At 41.9% G+C, this 22,780-nt stretch overlaps 2 protein-coding genes and 1 long non-coding RNA gene across 13 annotated transcripts in view; 2 read left to right on the forward strand and 1 right to left on the reverse strand.

Moving 5' to 3' along the window:
- LOC118210390 (CUGBP Elav-like family member 3) overlaps positions 1-5,074 on the forward strand; it is a 31,681-nt gene extending 26,607 nt beyond the window's left edge. For 9 of the 11 annotated variants that reach the window (XM_035386590.1, XM_035386545.1, XM_035386599.1 and 6 more), the window contains one exon: positions 4,006-4,505. The gene's annotated coding sequence lies outside the window, so the exon portion shown is untranslated. Of the gene's footprint in view, positions 1-241; positions 340-2,049; positions 2,063-4,005 lie in introns of all 11 variants that reach the window. The other 2 variants (XR_004761849.1, XM_035386538.1) reach the window with 2 other exon arrangements.
- A 2,313-nt stretch (positions 5,075-7,387) lies between these two features.
- On the forward strand, positions 7,388-22,438 carry LOC118231221 (ceramide synthase 2-like). Its single transcript, XM_035425251.1, has 12 exons — positions 7,388-7,463; positions 7,853-7,871; positions 14,308-14,481; positions 14,858-14,975; positions 15,760-15,878; positions 17,666-17,723; positions 17,944-17,994; positions 18,893-18,985; positions 19,697-19,825; positions 20,145-20,251; positions 20,660-20,813; positions 21,237-22,438. Exons 3-12 carry the CDS (start codon positions 14,309-14,311, stop codon positions 21,378-21,380), a joined length of 1,146 nt encoding a protein of 381 aa, XP_035281142.1. The 5' UTR covers positions 7,388-7,463; positions 7,853-7,871; position 14,308; the 3' UTR covers positions 21,381-22,438.
- On the reverse strand, positions 10,733-11,884 carry LOC118231823. The gene is made up of 2 exons (XR_004766193.1): positions 11,808-11,884; positions 10,733-11,282 (listed from the first exon to the last, which is right to left on the reverse strand). It is a non-coding gene; the product is annotated as an uncharacterized LOC118231823 (long non-coding RNA).
- Positions 22,439-22,780: the final 342 nt, after the last annotated feature.

A 22,780-nucleotide genomic window follows, 5' to 3' on the forward strand; every position in this document is an offset into this window, starting at 1 on the left:
GGTAAGAAAAGGGTAATTTTTCAGATAAGAAAACTGGTAGTTCAAAAGAAAATTTAAAGTTAAACCATGTTTAATTAATGTTTAATTAATTTAATTAACTATCATTAAATTGAATTAGATTAAAACAATAATTAAAACAATAAAACAAATATTGTTATCGTTCTTTATTTTATTTTTTACTTTTTATTTATCTTTTGTACTGTTTTTATTTTTTTCCTGAATACAACATACCACATCCAAGATCCTCCTGTCCAATCATAAATTGTGAAGACTCCGTCGCTATGGCTATGGTTACCTAGCAACCGATAAAGCCCTGCCCCCCCTTCCTCTCACGTTGTTGTAAGTTTATTGGACTGTGTTGGTTGCCGTTGGCGATTGCCTGTGTTTGGGTTGCCGTGGCGATTGCCTGTGTTGGTTGCAGTTGGCAAATATGTTTGTTTTTTGCTCGTTGCCCCAGGCGACCGGCCATGCTGTGAACCGCATGCCGTGTTGCCGTGGCGACAATGGATTGTGTTTGGTGCATTGTGAGTTTATTTTGTATTTTTGCACATACTGATCAATTACTGTCACACTGAGATAGTGAATAATGTTACAATTGGCAATATATAATAATATAACTTCTATCACTTACTGTAATTTTCACACCTTTTGGTCATTTATGCCATTATCATTGTATTTACTAATATCGTTTACAGTTTTGTTTTTGATCAGTTTCCTTAGTGTGTTGATTGTTGTTATTATCACAATTACTATCACAATAAGTATCATTACTATTTTATGTATTTTTAGTTGGGGAGGGGATTAATTTGTATGCACACATACTGTGTGTAGGTACGTGAGAGTGTGAGCTCGTGTGTGTATTTGTGCATTTGTGCATGCAACGGAGTGTGTGTGCAAAATATTTGAATCGGGAATTCACCGGAGCGTGCGTCCACATGTGTTTGCGCATACGTGTAAGCATGCGCTTGAGTGTGTGCGTGTGCGCGCGTGTGCGTGTGCATGTGCGCGTGTGCGTGTTTGTACGTGGGAGTCAGGTTGTATCAGTGTTCGTCTGGGTGTCTGTTTCGCATTCCTGTCAGCGCTCTCACACTGCAGTGTGTGCTAGACACTAAAAAAAACAACCCGTTAGATCACTGACAAACACGGTGACAGGTTATGGAGTCTGCGCCACAGTTTTGTGGGGAGTTCTATGATTCTGACGTGCGTTTCTATTAGAAGTGCTGAGGCCCTGTTCGGATCAGAACTCCAACTCAGTCTATATTCCAAACCCACCATGCCCACCATGCCACACTGTATCGCAGTCAGAACGGGACAGAATTTGGTGAGACAGCTGAACCAAAGAATGTCAGCTAGTAATAAGGATTGGACTGACAGGGCTTCCGCACCAGCGGGTGACTTTCCCTGGGTTCCTTTACAGATAATGCATCATTCCACTGTTTTCCACACCCGCCTACATCCCTGCAACACCCTGATTGGTCCAGTTTTCTGCCACTTTGCTTTTCTCTCCTACCTGGGTAGAAATGCAGTGCTAATCTCGGACCATCCCGTGAACCTGTCCCAAAAGCACTTTACATGCTTGAACAAATTGGTTGCAGGTGAATTTAGGCTTGGCAGCAATATTAACTAAATTTGGCCAGTCCTGCCACCATTTTGACTTTTTTCAGTTTTGTGATAAAACTATAGGGACATACTTATCTGTCCTGAAATGCAACAGTTTGTATACCTCATTGGAAGATTTTTCATTTTTAATGATGATTCAAATTTGTATTTATTACTTCATAATAATAATTCAGTATCTATAGCCTATATTTGTACGCAATGTGCTGTACAGTAAAAAATATTCAGGCTTAAATGGATCTCTACCGCACACTGAAGTGGACTATATTTGTGGATGGTGGTGGGAAGAGTGTGGATTCACTTGAAGTTCTGATAGGTACCTCTTTCCCCTTTTTCAGACTTCATTTCTCCCTCTTGTTCCCCCCTTCCATCTCTCTCTCTCTCTCTCTCTCTCTGTCTCTCATTCTATACCTTCTAACTGTTTTACCCTAGCCTGTGTTATGAGGTAATGATCTGTGGTTGTCATGGTGAAACACGATGCCTTGTGCTGATTGGAAAACAGCCTTCCTGTCTAGGAATTCTGGGTAATTAGAACACAAAAGAAAAAACTTTCGCAAAAAATCTGCTTCAAAATGGTGCAAGAAAAATCTTGCTTTTCCCTTTTTTGGGTTGTTCCATAAGTTGCAGTTTATTATTTCAATTATATATCAGTTCACTTCTTCAGGGTGCCCAATACATCCAGCATCCAAAGAAATCTTTTAAAATGTGTTTAAAATCTCAGAACAACAGTAAGACTTATCAGGAAACGAAAGAAACTGTTAAATCTGGAAAAATAGACAAAAATAATAACAAAGTAAATTGCGTGAGTATACAAATTACTTGCCTGTTAGTTTCCCAGAATTCCTACACTGCAACTTCTGCCAGAGAGTTATGCATGTTGGGGATCTGTTTGCCTGCAAGAAATTATAGTATGCAATACACCATAAATATACACTTGTTAATACAGGTTACACACACACGCACACATACACAGACAGACAGACAGACACACACACACACACACACACACACACACACACACTATCACACGCACACTTATGCACATGCTCAGCCTCACACTCACCACACACATGCAACAACATACATGTTCACACACACACACACACATGCATACACACACACACACACACTTACGTACATGCTCAGCCTCACAGACACACACGTGTGCGCATGCACACACATTTTGGACAGCAATCTGGGTTTCACTTTGTGAGTTGCATGGGCACTTGGTGTGTAAATGTATATAAGGACTACATAGAGATATTTTGTTGAAAGACTTCAGTATGCCAGTCTAAATTCAGACTAGGTAATCTCAATTCGTATGCCTTGTAGAGGGAGGCATCTAAAGCATTGACACTCCATGTTTCAACTCAAGTTCCAAAAACCTTGGTTGAGAAATAAGTCAGAAGAATATATACAAGATAACCGAATGAAAAACGTTTTGTCAAACATTTGTGGAAAGTACCGTTTCAAATGAGGGGTGTAAGATTTTAAATCCAAATGCAAAACACTTTGTCCCCAAAGTTTTGTAAGGAATTTCAGAAAGTGCTACTCTTTCTGGTTCCACATTTTTATTCAATTCAAGTTCACCAAGTGCCTGATGTTGTGACTATACTGAAATTAATTTACACTATACTGATGTGTTAACTCAAAGAGAAAGACAAAGTGAATTGTGGTTAGATTTATTCTAACTCCTGGTTAGAAAATGTGAACTGAACATATGATCAGAGTTTAACTTACACATACCACCTGGTTCAATTTGAACTTTATTCAAGCCTGTTTTATTATACGAAATTATGCAATATACATGTAGAATTAATGCATTTATGTGAAACTTATACTTTTGGGCACATACTGCTCAAATGCATCCTTCATTTGAATCAGTGTTTTCCAGTGAATCCATGGTTCACAAGTGGTTCACAGAAATATTCCAGTCATTAAATGGAGTTCAAACAAGGGGTGTACTTAGTAACCTACAAACTCAGGCCATCAAAGGCAGCCTTTCTGTTTCACGCACAGAATCCTGTGTTGGTTTCAGACTCACCCTGTCTCTGAACACCTGTTGTTTCACTTCAGTGTCGACCCAAGAGTCTGCTTTGCTCCTCTGAACCCAAGGATCCCAGATCTGAACAGATCACATATATTCTGCCAATCCAATTCTTTATGAAACTGAGTAGGTTTGGACCTGAAATCACTGCAGATTGTGGCAATTGCAGTGATCTCTGAACTAAACAGAGCAGGCAAAGTCCCAGAGACACTGGGTGACTGGAACACAAAGGGTTCATGCAGACAATGTATGTTTCAGCCTAAGAAATTCTCTTTCTCTCTCCCTCTCTCTCCTCCTACTTTCTCTCCTCTCTCCCTCCTCTCTCTCTCCCTTCATATCAGGTGAAGATTCAGTAGATGCCTGTGGAGAGTTTCCAGTGAATGCTGCCTCAGACTGCGGTGTCTGTTAAGCATCAGGACGTCCTATCTAAAGTCACAACTGCACAATCACACGTCAGACACACGACTCCATGCTCAGCATATTTATCAATATGTACGGACCAATGTAAAAAGAAAAAAAAAGACACATATCCAGTGGAAAACACAAAGACATGTCTGCAAGACAGACCCGAGACTCGTGTACAGACACACTTACAAAACACACAGACATACTAACCCCTGACCATCTTATCCAGATTGAACTAGATTTGACTGGGGTCTAGGAGGGGTTTATTCCAGGTGTACAGCACATGAAGAAGGGGTTAGAGGAGCAGGAATGAAAGACGGTATTAAAGTTGAGTGAGGGCACTGATGAAAAAAGAGTAATTAAGTATAATATATTACTTCTTCTGGTCTATCATATGTTGTGAAGAGTTAGCTTCTCTTTCTGAAAAGAAAAAAAACTGAAAAAGATTTGACTCAGCAAGCGTAGTTTAGAAAGACAAAGAAAAACGCTTATAACTGTAAATAATTTAGTTTAAGAAGAGTAAAGAAAAAAGAAAAAAATGCAAAACTAAGAATCCTTTACATAAAAATATGAAAAACAATGAGATATTATTATTATTGTTATGATTATTATTATCAAGGGATTATTGCATTTAAAAATGGGAAGGGGTTGAAAAAAGTTCAACATATTTTCAATTTCAGCTTAGTTTTGTTGAAATGTGGGTGGGAAGGCAGAAAACTTGGGAGTTTTAATATTTGAAGTATTTTTTATTTATTAATTAATTTATGAATTCCTTTTTGGTGAGCGGGTAAAACACTGAGGAAAAGAGTTGGGGGAACTTTTTTGATTTTAGGATTTTTTAGAGAAATCCATTTTTGTGGGTCTGTATATCTCACACTTTGTAATTGCATAATTATAATTATGAAATGATCATTATAATGATTATCATAATTTATTTCTTATTTATTGCTTCTTGTTTTTGATCCAATCTCTCTTTTTAAGTTAAAATAAAAAAACAAATAATAATAATGACCACGGTGTTATTTTTGTTGACAGTGTGGTTTCTCTGTGCAAGGGTGTTAATGGTGACTGCATAAAAAGGGCTGGGAGATGGGGGGTGGAAGGGTTCAGGAGGGAAAGGACTCTGCCCTTGGGTTCAATCTACATTTGTCCTTAACTTTGACTGACCGATGAATGAAACCGTTAGTTATTTCCTCCACAGTTTGGTTATTTAATTTTGGTGTTCTCTGCGCTCGCCAAACTATGTTTGTTAAGAAAAATTCCTTTGGCATTAACCGTGAACCAAAGTTAAGGACAAAATGTTGATTCAGCCAAGTAACAGAATAGCCTCCTCAGCCAAACTGCAATTATAGTGATTCCCAGTAGAGGGCGTGAAAGGTGGAAGTTCTGTTGATCCGTAGGTGTCTTTCGCTGTAAAATGGGTTCTGTTTAAGCAAACCCTTTGTATTCCTCTGAATTAGTTGTATATACTTGTTTAGTGGTGAATGTGTGTGCATGTTGTGCAGATCTTTATTGACTGCATATCTAATCAGGACAACAGCCTAAGGTCAAGTTCCGTGGAGAAGTCCTCTGCTATCTTCGAGTGAGACTGTTCCAGTGTACTGTTTAACATTGATCATTAATTATTCACAAAAACAGAGTACGCTGTTTTTAAGCAAATGCGGTATTTATTGAACGCAAGTCCATTCCAGTTGAAGGCAAACATGCAGACAAAATCAAAGAGGAAGCAGAAAAATCATTAGTCTGACTTATTAAAAGCATTTGATATAGACAAAATTGGACACATTCTTCCACTATTTGGTGATTTTATAAAAATTCCAGGTCAGCAACAGCCCTCAAAGTGTGTTGTTGATTCAGACCATTCAACCATGATTTTTTTCACCCAAATATGAACCTAATCGGTTGAATTATTGAGACCATGCAACCATGATTTTTTTTCACACAACCTGGTGAGCATCACCAACTACTAGTTTAAATTCTTATCAATGCATGATGGCAAGTGCCATCAGTGCCAGCATAAGTGGGCAGAAAAGTGGTAATAATTCTAGGGGCCCAAAGCCAGGTAGGTGTGGAAAAAAAAAAAAAAAGACAGTATGGTCACGTATGTTGTTTTCATGGGGTCCAAAATCATTGCCAGAGCCCCTGGCAGCCATTATTGATCTCCAGAGAGAGTGCCATGTTGGTGCTATGAAGAAGAATATACACAAAGGGAAGAATCTTGATATGAGGATCAGATGGGAAGTTAAAATATGTCAATGTGTAGCCTACCCTCCGAACTCCACGGGTAGAAGACCATACCTCTCTCAAACCTGCCCTGGAGGGGACTGGCATAGCTCCTTCACGTCAGCCACGAATGAAGCCGTGTTTCACTTTTAATTTTTTGGGCAGGCCCTACATGGAATTCTATATTGGTAGGTTGGGCGCAATAAAATCGCATTAGTATCCACAGGAGGCAATGGAATGTGGTAGACCTTTTATTAATTTTGAAGAATCCGGTGCGTGTGGAAAGCACTGCATATGTTACTTGGCGCGCCAGAATAAATAAATACATACACGTCGAATGGGTAACTGCTCCTCCTAGCAGAACATGGCTTTAATAACGGGTTGTAAAATGAAACGTTTCTTTTTCAGTAAACCTGCTATATTCATCTAATTGTTTCAAGATGATTTACCATTATCCGGTCTATACCCAGGAACCGGTCTATACTTGGGAACTTATGCTCAGCTTTGGTAAGGTACTCCAGTGATAGTCACCCGGTAGATCTCGCGCACAACCTCAATGACCTCTCGCTCTTTGTACCTTGCACACGGTTCATATGCCTCATTGTCCAATCAGCCCTTTGACGTCTCTTTCCCAAAGACAAATTAAGAGAGAACTCACTTAGCTAAGCACATCAAAGATTCCGGTCCTCTCCGAATTTGTTGCACCACACCGGGAACAATATAGGCCTAACACGTGCACACTAAACTTGATGAGTTGCCAGTAGAAATCACAACACCAAAAAATAAGGAGACTAAATCACGTTTGCCTCCCACATATTGTAACGAAAAGAAATGTAATCTACGAAGTGAAATGGGGTGCCAGTTTTTAATCTTGTTAATAAAGTTATATTACGGTCATTTTAGAATCGTAAACCTATAAATAAAAAAGTTGAATGAGGGAAGAGGTGGGGTAAAGTTAGCGTTTTACTATACAGAAAAGAGCTGGGAAGTCCTTTTAGCGCTTCGTCCGCGTTTAAACGTCACTCTATTATCCCTCCCCCTCTTCTTGTCTATTACCCCTCCCTCCTGGATCATTTTCTGTCCTCTAGTCAGATACAACAGGAGGACTGACCGATTGGCTGTTCTTGGCGGAGAACCGTTGCCTTCCATCACCGGCGGACACGAATAAAAAGTGGGAAAGTTATCTTAAAAGAATAAGCTTGGATTCTCATTTTCATCAATGAGGACACTTACAGGCACACGAAATCAATTCAAAGAATTTAACGAATAATCAGCGAGTTTTCATTTCACCAATTTAATTCTTTTTTTTTTTCATTAAAACGGGTAAAAATATGCAGATAAGCTGCCGTGACAGATAGGTCGAACCATAAACCCATATAGGCTACGGACACACTGACCCACCAACAGACTGCGATTCGGCGGCAACTTCGGAGGCGTTATAAACTAACGACTGGCTTCAACCATTCGTTGCTTCATCAACAGCTAGCATCCTCAATAACGATTTATTGGGTTTTGTACATATTTAATCGTTGTGTTCACCTTCTTTCCTGGGTGGACCAGGGTGGACTCTCTGACTGAAGTAAGTAGCCACCGTTACATCAATGAATAACTGTTATTCATAGAGACTCCTATCATGTGCAACGTTTATTGTCACTCTAATCATATTTCCTCTTGGCTGACAGCACAGGGTTGCTCAGCTTCACACTGTTCTATTGTCTATCACGTTATTGAATCTGTACATCTGCACAGAAAAATGCTCGGTGTTAAATAAACTCTTACAGGGTAGCTACATATGGTCCCAACTGGAGTCATGTTTTCTGTTAGAGTTTAATATACACTGGACATTTACGGTGTGTCTAACCACAGTACAGAGTTCACGCAAACAATACCCTATTGCCACATTACCCGAAATACCTGGGTCAGTGCACACTCTGCCCATAGATCTCACATTGGAACACATAGCATATAAACCTATGCCTGACTTGCATAAGCTATGCATGAACCATTTCAGACGATATACCAGACAAATAGCGACACTATGCATAAACACCTGTGTTCACCTCAAATTTCACTCACCTGCTCTACTTGTACTGACTATATGAAAATACTTGCACAGTGGTAGGCTAAAGTGATGTCAGAAATCAGTGCAGTGTACAGATTAGGCTACAAGCAGTTTATAGTTTAAACCTACTGTTTTAGGAGGTGTCCTGTCCGATCACCGCCACATTGTAACATGTAGGCTACACTGTACAGCGTCCAGTGTTAATTCAGCTCTAACAAAGTTTACATGAGCCCTATAGGGACCACATGTAGCCTACTCTATTGCAGTAAAATATACTGTAGGGGTTAATTTAACACTGGACATTTTACTATGTTGCCTTTGGAGACTGCCCCTCAGGCGTCAGCTGTTTTCACTTATTGTGTTAAACAGCTACATCTTGGCTATTGTATCACTTGAAGTAAACAACTGAGTTAATTGCCGCATTAAACAGATTAGCACTGATCAAAGATCAGAACTGAAATAGAACAGCCGGCCAAATAGCGGGTATACGCCACAGATAAGCAACTAAATAACACGTGAAAGAACATCTGGAACTACCAAAGTTGTGTCTTTGCAGAAGGTTTGTGGATATCAAATTCAACGATCAGATGGAAAACAAATTAAGCCTAGCCTACATATAGCGCGATCAGCCTGAACAGCTCATAAAATCAAAAGTCACAGTCTTCTACGGACAACCGGTTATTGTCACATGCAACAGTAGATGATTGATGAGAGTGTGTAAGTCGCCTGGGTTGTAGGCTATGATTGTGTCCTCAGAATTAATGTTTGCCTATTTGTTGTAACATTCAACGTCGTGAGGAAAAGAGCGAACGACTGTCTCTCGTGAGTAGCCTATGCAGCCAAGGCTATACAGAACAACGTGATAAACAACGGTCATGAGTTTGGGAGTTTCCTTCTGCGGTTACCCGCCCCGATACCACGTACAGCTAATGAATAAAATATTTACAGCTGTGAGGCAATAGCCTACATCACCGTGCTATTCGAAGGCATTATATGCGCCGGAGGGCAAAGTTGAATGTGGTATTCTTACGAATTTCTAGCATTGTCGAAGTTCGGAAACTCGACGTGAGAGCTATTGTTTAGCCTAATTTATTGCGAGTCGCTTAAAAAAAATTAATTGTTGCAATACATCAACCAAATTTCCCACTCGCTTTATAAATATGTCTGAATCAACGACAATACGCCGTGGAACTACTGTTTGTTGCAACGTGAAGTTACCGATCATTTCCTCCACAGCGTTTCCTCTCCCCTCCCCTTCCCTGTTATTTAAAGTCTAACCGAGCTCCCGCTAGGTTATTGAGTCTATAAGCAGCAATGCAGCCATGATGTCCTAGCGTTCATTTTCCTAAACAGGCAATTTGAGTAATAGTTTCTTCAAAACACATTACATTCTCCCGTGCAATCAGATTTAAACATTTTCATATTTAGGCCTGTTTTAATTTGGGTATGGTTAATCGTTGATTCGTAGCTATATGCACTTTCAACGACACATAATGAGGTCTCTTGCATTACACATAACTTTGACACCATAACTATAGTTACAGTTTTAGTATACGCTGATGAGAAATTACAAAGTTACAAAAAAACATTGTTAACTAATCTGGGCAGTTGTTAATCACCAATTCCCTTCAAGCAAATTGAAACATTATACAGTAGTGGACCGTCGTGTAGCCTATGAGGGCGAGTGAGGGCATAATGTGAATGGTCAATTAGTAATTACAACTGTGAATTACATCATTTGGGTCAACTCCATCATTGTGGATTCATTAAATCTGACCCCGTCTGCCCTGGAGATGTTGGTGAAGAGGCAGCCACACTACAATGCCTTTTACTGACTCAATTTGATTGTCCAACTCTATTTTATTGTGCTGTATATTCATCTATATTTAATATCTGTATTTAAGTAGGTTGGCTGTATGTGTATGTGTGCAGGTGTTTTACCTTGAAGACGCGGCGTGCATTTATGTCACTTCCTGTGGGAGCTGTGGGACCTTGCTGAACCCACCTCACAGTGCAGCTGAAGGATGTACATTAACAGCTGACAGCAGTGTTCAAATTTCAAAACAAATATTACCAGCAATGTTGATAACTGAATTTAATTTTTTACTGAAAAAAATGTTGTGAGTTTGCTTATTTTGACAAAAAATCAATGATGGGTGGCTCCTCCATCTACTCCTCTTGTTTGCCCTTTCACAGGTTCTATAAGGCTTGATAATATCCGCAGTGGTATAAGATTGGAAAAAATCTTGAAAGAATTAAATGCTCCTATGTTTTAAACTTCTAAGAACACCATCAAAGGATTTCTGTCCTGTGAGGAGAAAGTCTGGGAAATGGCTATGCGTAGTGGTTGATTCAAAATGATGACAGGGCACAATGAATAAAAAAATTAAAAAGTGTATTCAGTTTCATTGTAGAATGGTATTAATTTCTTTTGCAGTTTCCCAGGGCTGCTAAAATGACTCATGTTTTATTATTACACGGTGTGCTTTACCGACTCAGGTGAAGCAGCTCTCCAAGTAAAAAAAAAAAAAAAAAAGAAGTGGGCATCGCTTTCTGCTGAGACGCTGGTTCTTCGTTAGAGAACTTGGCTTACAGCTCAAAGGTTGTAAATTCGATTCCCAGGTGGCGCACGGCCATTGTACCCTTGAGCAAGGCACTTAACCTGAATTGCTTCTGTAAATAAGCTGTGTAAGTTGTTTCGGATAAGAGCGTCTGCCAAATGCCTGAAATAGCGTAACCTAATGTAAGTGTAAGTTGACTGTCCTGCCTGTGGCTGGACAGCATTAGCAGGGAAAGGCCTGATTGGCCAAAGCTCTGCCCCAGGGAGGAAGTGTCTCAGTTGGCAGGGTGTCTTCTACCTCATCGCTTTAGTAGCTGCTCCTCGGGGTGGATTAGGCACCTGAATGTGGACACTAGCAGTGGGACGTCCTGAATGGAAATTTCAAAGTGGGGATTAAAAGGAGAGGAATATACCTGGTATGTCAGTCCTCGTTGGCTTGAATTAAAGTTAATTGTGTTGATTGATCTGGCTGAGTATTTGTACTGCAGAGAAGGGCTTATTTACAACCATGTTTTAACCTGTTATGCTGATGCAAAATTGGTTCTGAAACCAATTTAAAAAAGAAAACATCCTTTTTTTGCAGGATGTTTTCTTTTTATCAATAAGAATAATTAATACTGTGAACTTACACCCTTTAGGTAAATGACTGGATGCAGTTGTATCTGACTTACAGAACATTCACCCTGAGGGGATGACACGCACATAGTTTGAAATATTGAATATGCAAATCACACTCTTACACCTAGTGTTTCAGATATATCATGATCAGACAAGATAGCTCATTAGCTCTGCACAATCACTGTTCAATGTTGCTTATAGGTCATACACACACACACACACACACACACACACATATACATATATGCATATTTACATATAGTAATGCCACTTACTTTCTGTTAATTTCTCTTGTAAACTCCAAGAGAAAAGCTCATATTTTTTCCGGCTCAAAGCTCCTGGACCATTTGCACAAAGGCAAAAAGGCAATCCAGTGTCATCATTGGCTCAGAGCGGTGTGGCCAGTCCAGTCACATGATGCTGTCAGCCAATAAATGGCCGACAAAGACTGCCATAAGGAAATATGGCGCTGCGTGCCGGATCCAGTGCCTGGCCCAGAGCATCTGTGTGAAGCCCCGCCCCCTTTGCTTCAGTGGGTAGAGCTCAGATGGTGTGAGCTACACTGCGTGAGCTACATTAATGGATTGAGTCCAGCCTCCCAGCTTTGGTTGACTCACACCTTTAACTGAATCTTCTTGCTCACGAACGAACAGTTTAAGTTCTTTTTTGAGGGCTGGTTATATTGAGTATGTCCGGATGCCAGGTGGCAAATGTAGGTGAGGGATGTGGTTAGATGACACACTGCCCGCTTCCTGTTCATCTACAGATTCTGTTTGTAATCACTGTGTCTATTGGATAGCCACATTCCTGTTAGTGGTGTACCTTTAGCTGAATCGATACCATATTTCAGTGTGGCTTGTAAGATTGAATACGGAAATATACAGACCGACTGTGCAAATAAGGACTAGAACTTAGATCTACATTCATACACAATAACAGCTTTGTGTGTCTTGCCTTCAGAAAAATTCATAACAAAGAATAGAAATTCATTTTTTTTGTATTGATAAAAAATAAGACAAACACTTGAATACTAATTCACATAATTGATGATGGATATCACAGATTAATATTTAAATTGACAGATATAATTACATTTTTACTGTCGTTACTCTGGTTACATTTTTTCAGTCATTGATTCATGTTTCATCATATATCCAGTGACCCACTCAGAATATGCATTCCCAAAGACCTCGTTTGGGGATACATTTGCAGGATGCCTCCCAGTGCATTCACCCTTGGCATTCTTTGACGTTACTAAGAAGAGACTGACCAGATACAGGCTTCATGGCCAAAATATTGTAAGTATTTTCTGTGGTCTCGGAGCGTTTCCTACAGTTAATGTGGCATTTAGATTTCATCAGCCACATTTATTTTTATGCTTGCGGCCAAAGCATCCTGTCTGTTCAACTTGGATCCAGCGTCCTTGGCTCCACCCAGTGCTGCAGCCTTGTATTTTTCATCTGCGGGCCCAGGGCCTTGTGAGTAGCGCATTGGCTCGTCCGCACGGCTAAAAATGAGGGAATGATGACCAATGTCTCATGATGCGCGGAATTCAGCGCACACGCGTTAATGCGAGAGTTCAACAATGCTCCTAATGTTGTCCAAACGCAGCGGCCATAGCTTCGCTGGGTGAGGGCAGCACTTGAGTTGTGCTCTGGACACCAGACATTGCAAACCAGAAGGAGGTGAACTCAAATCCTGCAGAAGACACAGACACACTGTGGCTGTGAGCCCGTTTCCTTTTCTGAACCTTTTGCCAAAACCAAACTGGTTAAATGTGCTGGGTGTAACATGGGGAAAGGGTTTCATGCAGCCGTGACCGTGGTCATGTCGTGGTTAGCTGTGGTTAGCGCGCTGTGCTAAGCCACAGCAGCTGTTCAGCCCTTGGGTGGCCACTTGGGTTACTGCTGCAAAGTGCGCTCCCGTGTAAGTGGGTCAAGGAAGTGGTGAGCTGTGTAAAATGCAAGCCTTGTTGCCCCCATCTGAATAGCATGTTAAATGCAAAAGCCATGTCTTGGAGAGTGTTTGCCCAACATCCATTATTTAATATATAATTTAAGGGCCTATAAAATATTCCTATTTCTGTTTAAAAAATAAGGATTGTACTTATTTCTACAGCCCCTGTTCAGTTGCAGTAGGTCTCATCTATTTATAAGCTCATAGCTGATTTTCCTCAGTTACGTTGATTTCCTGCAATGCGAGGAGCGTATGATTCATCCCGGGATCGCATTGGACAGCAGTCTGCTCACATTCATGTTTCTCATATGTTTGGACCGCCTTAATCTGACTGTAAATCCTGCTGCATACTTGCAAGAGAGCCAAACCATGCTATGCGTATTTGCCTGGATACTGCATCTGTCATCTGGAGTTAGACTCCACCCTACATCCAGCGTGGAGGTGGGGGTGGGGGCATTGGGTGGGGTGGGGTGGGGTGTGAGTGTGTGGGGGGGTGGGGTATAGTCAGCACATGCATGAATCACCACTATTTAAATTCTGTCTCTCTTTCTCTTTCTCACTCTCTCTTTCTCTCTCTCCCTCATGCGCTTCAGAGAACACGTGTGTTTGTGAAAGACCAGGGCATTTGACATTACAGCATCTTTGATGAAAATAAGTATTAAAAAAATAAGAGGGGAGGCTTCCTTTATAAGATACTGTGAGATCAGTCAGATAACCTTGCAGTGTCCGCTCAGTCTGTATGTGTGTTAGCCCTAACCCCTCTCCACCTGCAGTGAGCTGTAGTCTCTTAGTAACCTGGGGGTTCTCCTCCTCTCCCAGCATGTTGGCGGGACTGAGCGACTGGTTCTGGCAGGAACGGCGGTGGTTCCCTGAAGGACTGGGCTGGGCCGACCTGCAGGACCGAGACGGGCGTGTCTACGCCAAGGCCCGCGACCTCTGGGTCGCCATTCCCATCGCATTGGCGTTCCTGGCTGTCAGGCAGGCCTTTGAGAGGTCAGAGGCTAACTTCTTCTTCTCCTCCTTGACCGCTCTCCGCCCCCTTCTTGCTCTTTTGAAATGAGGTCTTCTCGCTAACTCCTTTCATCACTCGCCATCTGTGTTGCTTTTTCTATCTCATCCCTCCTTATCACTTTCCTCCTGGTTTCTGTTTGCATTTCCTCTTTCACAGTTTTATTTTTAATTTGACGCTTTATTTCGACACTTTCTGTTCATTGGATGATCAAGAAGGATTTTATGTAAGAATATATAATACATAAGAATATTCTTTCTCTCTAAATTATCGTCCTGTTCTTTTCTTTTATCACCTTCTCTTACATTCCATTTTAATTTCTTTCTCCCTCCATTTCCCTTTATCTTTGTCCCACACTAGGACAGTGGCAACCCCGCTGGCCTCTCTACTTGGGGTGCAAGAGAAAGTTCGACTCAGGGCAGCACACAACCCCACTCTGGAATCATACTACCGTAGCAAATCCAAACAGCCCACACAGGTAATTATGCAACTACACACCCATAGTAATGCACCCAGACATTGCAGATGCACAATTACACATACAGTGCTAAACAGCCCCAGTAATCATAATGCTGTACTTTTAGTTTGTCTCTTGTAATAGAAGATGAAATATTTTCTAATCTAACCCACACACAGAACTTTTAACACGTTTCTTAACTTGAAACTGATATTTTCTGAAAACAATATTTATTAATCTGTCCAGTAACTCATAGCAATGTGTGGCTAATTCTAATTGGAGCATATAATTTCAATGGCAGTTTTTTTAATGCACCATATGTACAGATCTCTCAAGAAACATACTGAAATGAATGTTTTGGAACAAATCGTCCTTCTTGAAATGTAAGAAAACTATCTGGAACAAATGTGATATAGTTTACCCGTCAAGTTAACACAAATATATATGTTTGGCTAAAAGCATGGGCCTGGTCCAAGATCAGAACAATGACATAAAGCTATATGTGGAAAAGGAACAGAAGTCTGGGTGGCAGTATAGTACAGTGGTTTGGGAACTGGACTTGATCACAAGTTTGATTCTCAGGTGGGGCACTTCAAGTTGCACATTTTAGCAAGGCACTTACATTTTAATTGCTGCTCTAAATAACCAGTTGTTTAAACACATCGTAAAAGAATTTAAGTAAGTTGCTCCGGATAAGAGCAGCTGCTAAATGCCTAAAATCAAAATTTCACTCTGCATTTTACATGCAGGACTAATGACCATATCTGTATCTGTCTGTCTGATTTGAACCCCACCCCCCCTGCAGAGTTCGATAGAGAGCTTGAGTAAACAGACGGGTCGCTCGGTGCGGCAGGTCCAGCAGTGGTTCAGGCGGCGCAGGAATCAGGACAGGCCCAGCCTTCTCAAGAAATTTCGGGAGGCCAGGTACGCTGGCTGGCACTGAGACACGAGGGTGCGGTGACGCTACAGCTGGGGTTACCCAGGGTTACCCGATGCCCGGTCTTCGACCGGACTGTCTGGTTCTCAAATTATTTGCACAGATCTGGTTTGTGGTCCCGGCCGGACAATACGATGAACAATTTGAGTAAAAGACTGGAAATATTTACCGTTCATTTGTGTGTAAACAACCCCCCAGTTCCTAATCCATTCTGATGCCCTTACAGGTAGTGAGGATTCCAGTGGGAGTTTGAGTGCCACTGATACAGGATTGTGTAACCATTGGTTGTCCTAATGTGAAATTCATGTGAAATTCTGATGGCATTAATTATTTACATCTCTGTCTTAATAGAATCCAATCATGTCTGATTAATTTCAGGAGACTTCTTCTGACCCGTAGCTTTTAGGGTATTTATATTCACTAAATTTGTTTTACATGTTTATATTTAGCTTGCCTGTGACAGATTTCCTATAAGTATATTTAAGGGGCATTGCTAGCTAAACATAGCCTCTCTCCGGAGTAACTGATGGGAAATTGACTTTAAAACTCAAATTGTAAAACATGTGTCAAGATACCCTAGTGACACTGGCTGAATACTTCTTTGCCTCTGAAAGCTACTTCAAAGCTAATTCTTCAATATAGATTTTAATCCTTCCGTGGAGCAGAGAGGTATTATTGAGCAGGACTTTGTCTAAAGAAAATTACACTCTGTTACAGTCTTTCACTTTTTGTACTGAATATTCTTATGAAATGAAATGCTCATATAATAATAATAATAATAATAATAATAATAATAATGGACATTTGGTTTTGAAGCATGAGATGAACAGATAAAATTATCTGCACTTGAGCTGCAATGTGGGTTTGAAGGTAGTTTTGAGGGTTCAGTATCACCAGTGGTCATATGCGTTTGGTGTTAATGGTGTGTACTGTGCTACATGTGGTGTTGAGTCCTGTGGTCGCTGTGTAGGCCTGCGGTTTGAATCGACCTATTGTTTCTCTGCAGACAACAGGAGTACTGTTGAGGATCTCTCTCCCCCTCTCCCTCCTTGCGTCTCATACATTGATATCACTCTCTCCCTTGTGTCTCCTCACATTCATTTTCATTCTTTCTTTCCTACCCTCTATCCTGCCATCTGTAGCTTTCTTTCCCTCCTCCTCCAGTCTTTCTCATTTGTGCATCTATAGGCTGCTGTTTCTAAAGCGCTGTTGTGCTGTGATGTGTAACGAATTCCATTCTTATACTGTATAGTGTAGCTGTGGGCTGTAGTGTCAGGACTCTCGACTGAACATTGTGCTGATTCTGTTGTGCATATTTGTGAATATGCGTGGGGGTATAACTGGAATTGTGTGTGCGTGATGTTGTGTTACTCGTGTAGGGGTTTTTCACTGATGTGTTGAAGCAGGGTGCTTGGTGTAGCCGAGAATGTGTTTTTCTGAGAATTATTTCGTTTTCAATGCAACCCCATTCTGTTTGTGAATGTGACATGCTGAGATTGTGGTGGAGTTGTGAATGAGGTTGTGTATCGGTTGAATGATATCAGTGTTGTTCACTGTGATTGTGATTCCTGGGTGTTGTGACTGCGTGTAACATTGTACCTGTTCTGTGATTGTGAATGAGAGATGCTAAGAGATGCGTGTGTTTGTTTAACACCGTCCATGCTGTGTTGTTGTGAATGTGGGGCGTCGAGAACGTCTTTCCAGAAGTGTTGTTAGAGGTGTGTTGTTGTCCAGTTGTGTATGCGGGGTGTTGAGACTGTGTGTTCTCTTGCAGTTGGAGATTTACGTTTTACCTTCTTGCTTTCATTGCTGGCCTAGCTGCACTCATCGATGTGAGTATCATCCTTTCATCGCCTCTTCTTCCACCTCTGTTCCTCCTATCCCTCCATCTCACTCGGAGATCATTTCTTATGGCCTACTTTTCCTCCCCACGTACAGAACCAGTCAGATGTATCCAAGCTCCTTATTTCGGTGCTCCACAAACAACTGTTTCCATTTGTCTGAAGTTCATATTTGCTCACATACACACACACACACTCTCTCTCCCTACAGAAACCTTGGCTCTATGACGTGAAGCAAATGTGGGAAGGATTCCCTGTATTGGTATGTAAGTTTTTATTAGGTCTGGTGACTTGTGTCACTGTGCTCCATGTATATGAAGTGCATTAGTTTTACTAGATCATTATTTCAGTATGTGGTGACAGATAGAAACCTCAGGTCCCCAGCCTGAATGACTCGTAAATAAAGTAAATTTCTTGCTGTGTAAATGGCGAAGAAAAACCATGAACTGTGTAACGTACTCCACTAAAAGCCTATTCTGTCAGGACCACTGTCATCAAAGTAGATCTTTATTGACAATAAAGGCAATACAGTTATGTTTGGTGGTATGGCTCTGTTCTGGAGCTCTCCCGCCAACCACGCAGCCCGCGTGGATAAGGCCGGGAGGCCAGCAGCCAAACCCCCCTAGAGGGGTACACACAGAACAGATCCAGCAGCAAAGCAAGTTCTTAACACATAGGGATGGAGCAATGCAATTTCTTAACACATAGGGATGGAGCAATACAAATTCTTAACACATAGGAATGGAGAAATGCAAATTCTTGACGCATAGGGATGGAGCTGGGGTGGTGGACGGGATTTACGAAGCAACGTGCAGCAGCTTGCATGCAGGAGGAGCAGCCGAATGAGTAGAGGGAGGCTGTTTAAGTAGACCGCCCTGTTAAGTGAATGTACTGTGATAGGCGAACATCACCCAGCTGAGCCATCAGCTGATTCAGCCGGAGCGCTTGACTCTCGTGGCCTGCCAGAACTGCGCGATGCTCCATAAATGTTTCCTACACTGAAGGTCACTCTCGTTAAGAGTGTCTTTAATAACCTCGTAATGTGATCTGTTATTTCATAGCGTAAATCTTCCTGTCCCTGTCTTTTTCTCCCACCCTCTCTAATTCATCTTCCTCCCATGTCTCCCTCTTTCTGTCTCTCTCTCTCTCTCTCTCTCCAGACCCTTTTGCCATCTCAGTACTGGTACTACATGATTGAGCTGGGTTTCTATGCATCTCTGCTGTTCAGCGTAGCGTCGGACGTCAAGCGGAAAGTGAGTCATCTTCCAGTTCCATCACCATACTGTCTAAAACTGAGCAGTTGTTTAAACAGGATTGTATCCTGTTTCAGGATTGCCAGCACTTTGAACACTAGAAAAGTACCAAAGGTAATACAGTGAAAAGAAACTGAGCACAGACTTAAGCAATATGCTTTGTGCTGTTGGGAATCTTCTCCCTTGTGGAACCAAGTCGGGACCGGTGAAGTAACACACTGATGACCAGTTTCCAATTGAAAATGTTTTATTACAACTCGCGAAGGGAGACTTGCCTCGGTGCCTCGACGAGCATTCCGTCCGAATCTCAACGAGACTGCCACAAGTTTAAGTATTCCAGTCAGAGGTGTGATAATTGCCAGGTGTGAACATTCCCAGGAAGAAATATACATTGCATCCAGACTTGCCGGTGACACCCCTTTGATCTGTGGCTAATGTATATCCTTACAAACAAACTCTATATGTGGCTATCTGTCTCTACCAGTGGGAAGCAGTGCGCGCCTGTGCGAATGTGCATTGAGAATGAAGTTAAAACACAAAAACAACTTAATCAGACTAAAACAATCAATGAGGCTTATAATTAATACAACCATAAGTGTTCAAACCTATCTGTGCTTATGCAGGCTTGGCTTGGTTGTATAGACTTTTGTACTTCAATGTACGAATGTTTCCATCTGCATCTCAGAAATTCTCTCTCTCTCTCTCTTTTAGGACTTTAAGGAACAGATAGTTCACCATGTTGCCACTATCACGCTGATCAGCTTCTCTTGGTGCCTCAACTACATTCGGGCGGGAACCTTGATCATGCTGGTGCACGATGCCTCTGACTACCTGCTAGAGGTATGCGTATACAAATAATGTGTTACATTAAAACGATCACCACGCAGACACTGCACTGCAGCCTACAACACTCTGAAATGCAGTAGTACCAACAACACTGTGTTTTATCAAAACTTTACTACAATGCCTCTCCACTACATATCACTGTTCAACAGGACACTGTACAACAGCTGAGGTCCACCTGTAAATGTGAACTTATGACCCATTTCCCTTCAACCTATTTTTGTGGACTGATGATTAATGTACAACATATGGGGGAGAAATTATTCAACGACAGAAAAACATTTTAATCTCCATAAATCACTCTGTCCTTTATAAGTCAGCCAAGATGTTCAACTACGCAGGCTGGAAGAACACCTGCAACTACATCTTCATCGCCTTCGCCGCCGTCTTCATCGTCACCCGTCTGGTCTTCTTCCCTTTCTGGTGAGAAGCCGACACACGCGCTCACATCCAGCCGTGTGTGATGCTCCACAGCACAGTACAAAGACTGAGCGCACAGCACACTGCTCTTATATGGCCCTCTGCACTGTTACTTCATTGACTGCACTGTAATGTAGTGGGAGAGTTAGACACATAGTGGTTTAAAGGGCACTGCATAACCCACACAAGCTGTTTCGCAGCTAAGTCATGGCAAATTAAAGTACGATATTCAGAGCAGTGACCCTGATCCATGTACGAGTCACTGGAGTGTACTCCACTGTGTTATCTCACTGCCCACAATGTTGCTTCTCACCGGTACTCATTGACACGAAACTGTGCTCATCCTGGCGCTGCACACTGATAAGAGCCTTAGAGGAGGTCCTGATCCTAACTCTCTCCTCTCTCCCCCAGGATCATGTACTGCACCTGGGTGTACCCGGTGACTGTCTACCGCCCGTTCTTTGGGTATTACTTCTTCAACGGGCTGCTGCTGGTGCTGCAGTGCCTGCACGTCTTCTGGGCCGTCCTCATCGTGCGCATGGCCATCAAGTTCCTGACCAACAACGTATGCAGTCGGCCGCCTGCACTCGCCATAAAAAATAATGTGTGCTTGTGTACATGTATGCGTATATGTGCACATGTGCGCCACAGCAAGACTAAGTGCGTGTGTGTGGTGTGAGCTTGTGTGTGTGTGTGTGTGTGTGTGTGTGTGTGTGTGTGTGTGGTGTGAGCTTGTGTGTGTGTGTGTGTGTGGCTGCATGAATACATTTGAGACACGGCTGTTTTTAAATATGCAGAACATCTGCACTCCGGTGATTCAGTGGTCCCCAATGTCTTTAACAAGCAGTCAAACTCCATCTGGCTGAGACGGACGTTGCATGTTGTTGTGAAAGTTAGGTCCGTGCAGCCGATTTGAAGACACGCTGATTCCTCTTAACAAAAAACAGGCCGCAGCTGGTCTCTTTCACGCACTCTCTCCATCCTTCAGGAGACCGTGGAGGATGAGAGAAGCGACAGGGATGAAACGGACGAGTCGGGGGACGAAGAGGAGGAGGAAGAGCGGGAGAAGAAGAACGGGCCGGTGCAAAACGGCCACTCTGTCCTCAACAACAACCACTGCAAGACGGAGTGATACCACACAGGGGAGACCAACGGCCAGAACAGATATCTCTCACGCGGAGTCCTGACAGAGGAAGAGCGCGAGAGGGTGAGAGGATGAAGGAGGTGCTTCCACCTTCTGAGAAACAAAGAAACTGCTGAACACAGTGTACGCGTGTACTCTGGAAAAGTCAAAGGCACACACCCATAGATAGACAACTCAAAAACACCACCTGCAATGAGCATAACCGAATGGTTGCGAAGGATGTATCACATTGACTACAAATCTTTCTCGGTTTCCTTCTGTCTCAGGAAATGTGGGTGATAAGAAGTCATGGTGTTCACCAAATTTAAGCTTTTTAAAATATGTTTCTTAACAAGTCAGTTTCTCATCTTTCTCTTCATTCACTTCTTTATACCCGCTGCCCACGCCCCCAATCCCTCCCTGTACAACTAGCTTTATCTATGTGATTTATATCTATGGTCAGGCTCATTGACACTTCCTGCATGCACAATGCAGGAAGAGCATGAATTCCCTGAGTTAATAGCTGTATTAATGCTGCTTATTGAACTGCTTCTCAGCAATTCCTTTGACTCCACCAGACTCAACAGTGCTGAGACCAAAGGTCCTGTTTAAACAGGAAATCCCCTCTCCATTCTCTTAATTCAGTCTAGTGGAATGGAGGCTGTGGTCACATCTGAGCTACTGTTTAGCGCCATGGTGTTCACATCAGTTGAACTCCACTGCAGTCCTTTTGAGTGACATTTCAGTGATATTTCAGTTGACAGTTACGTGCAACTACCGTATAGTGCAACTACAACAGTATCAGATGCTTACCATGTTTGCTGTGGCAGGCTAGAACAGGATTCAAGGCTGTGGTAATGGTGCTTATGGTCTTTAGCTGTCATTGAAGAATTGTCAAAAATGAAATAGTGTTAACTTTTTTGTGAAGTAAAGAAAATGCTGTCTTATGTTACGTGTGTGTACCACCTTTGTGCATCTTTGTCTTGGTCTCAAACACGAAAACCAAAAGCACACAGGTTGAATTCATTGTCATTTATTTTGTAGGGTTTTACAGAGGTCTGTGCTGTCATTTAAAAAAAAGAAAAAACTGAAGATCCAAATCTACCCAAATGTCCCTTAATATCCATCTACTAACCTGAGATAGTGTTGCAACCCATGCCAGTCATGTGTACCCTGATCCAGCATGGCTGGATATATTCTAGACCTGTTCAGTCGTTAGTGTTATCCCCATATACACTGTGGCTTTGAGCTGTGGGTCAAGAGGTCGAAGACAAAATTCAGGAACAGACAGTGCTGTGACAGCTGAGACATTGACAGACGGTTTGTGTGGTTTTTTGACAGAGACTTGATTCCAGTGTGAAATACGGGTTTACTTTATATTTTTGTAAGTGTTATTTCTGATGAATGAA

The sequence above is a fragment of the Anguilla anguilla genome, chromosome 1 (assembly GCF_013347855.1).
Source record: "Anguilla anguilla isolate fAngAng1 chromosome 1, fAngAng1.pri, whole genome shotgun sequence".
NCBI lineage: Eukaryota > Metazoa > Chordata > Actinopteri > Anguilliformes > Anguillidae > Anguilla > Anguilla anguilla.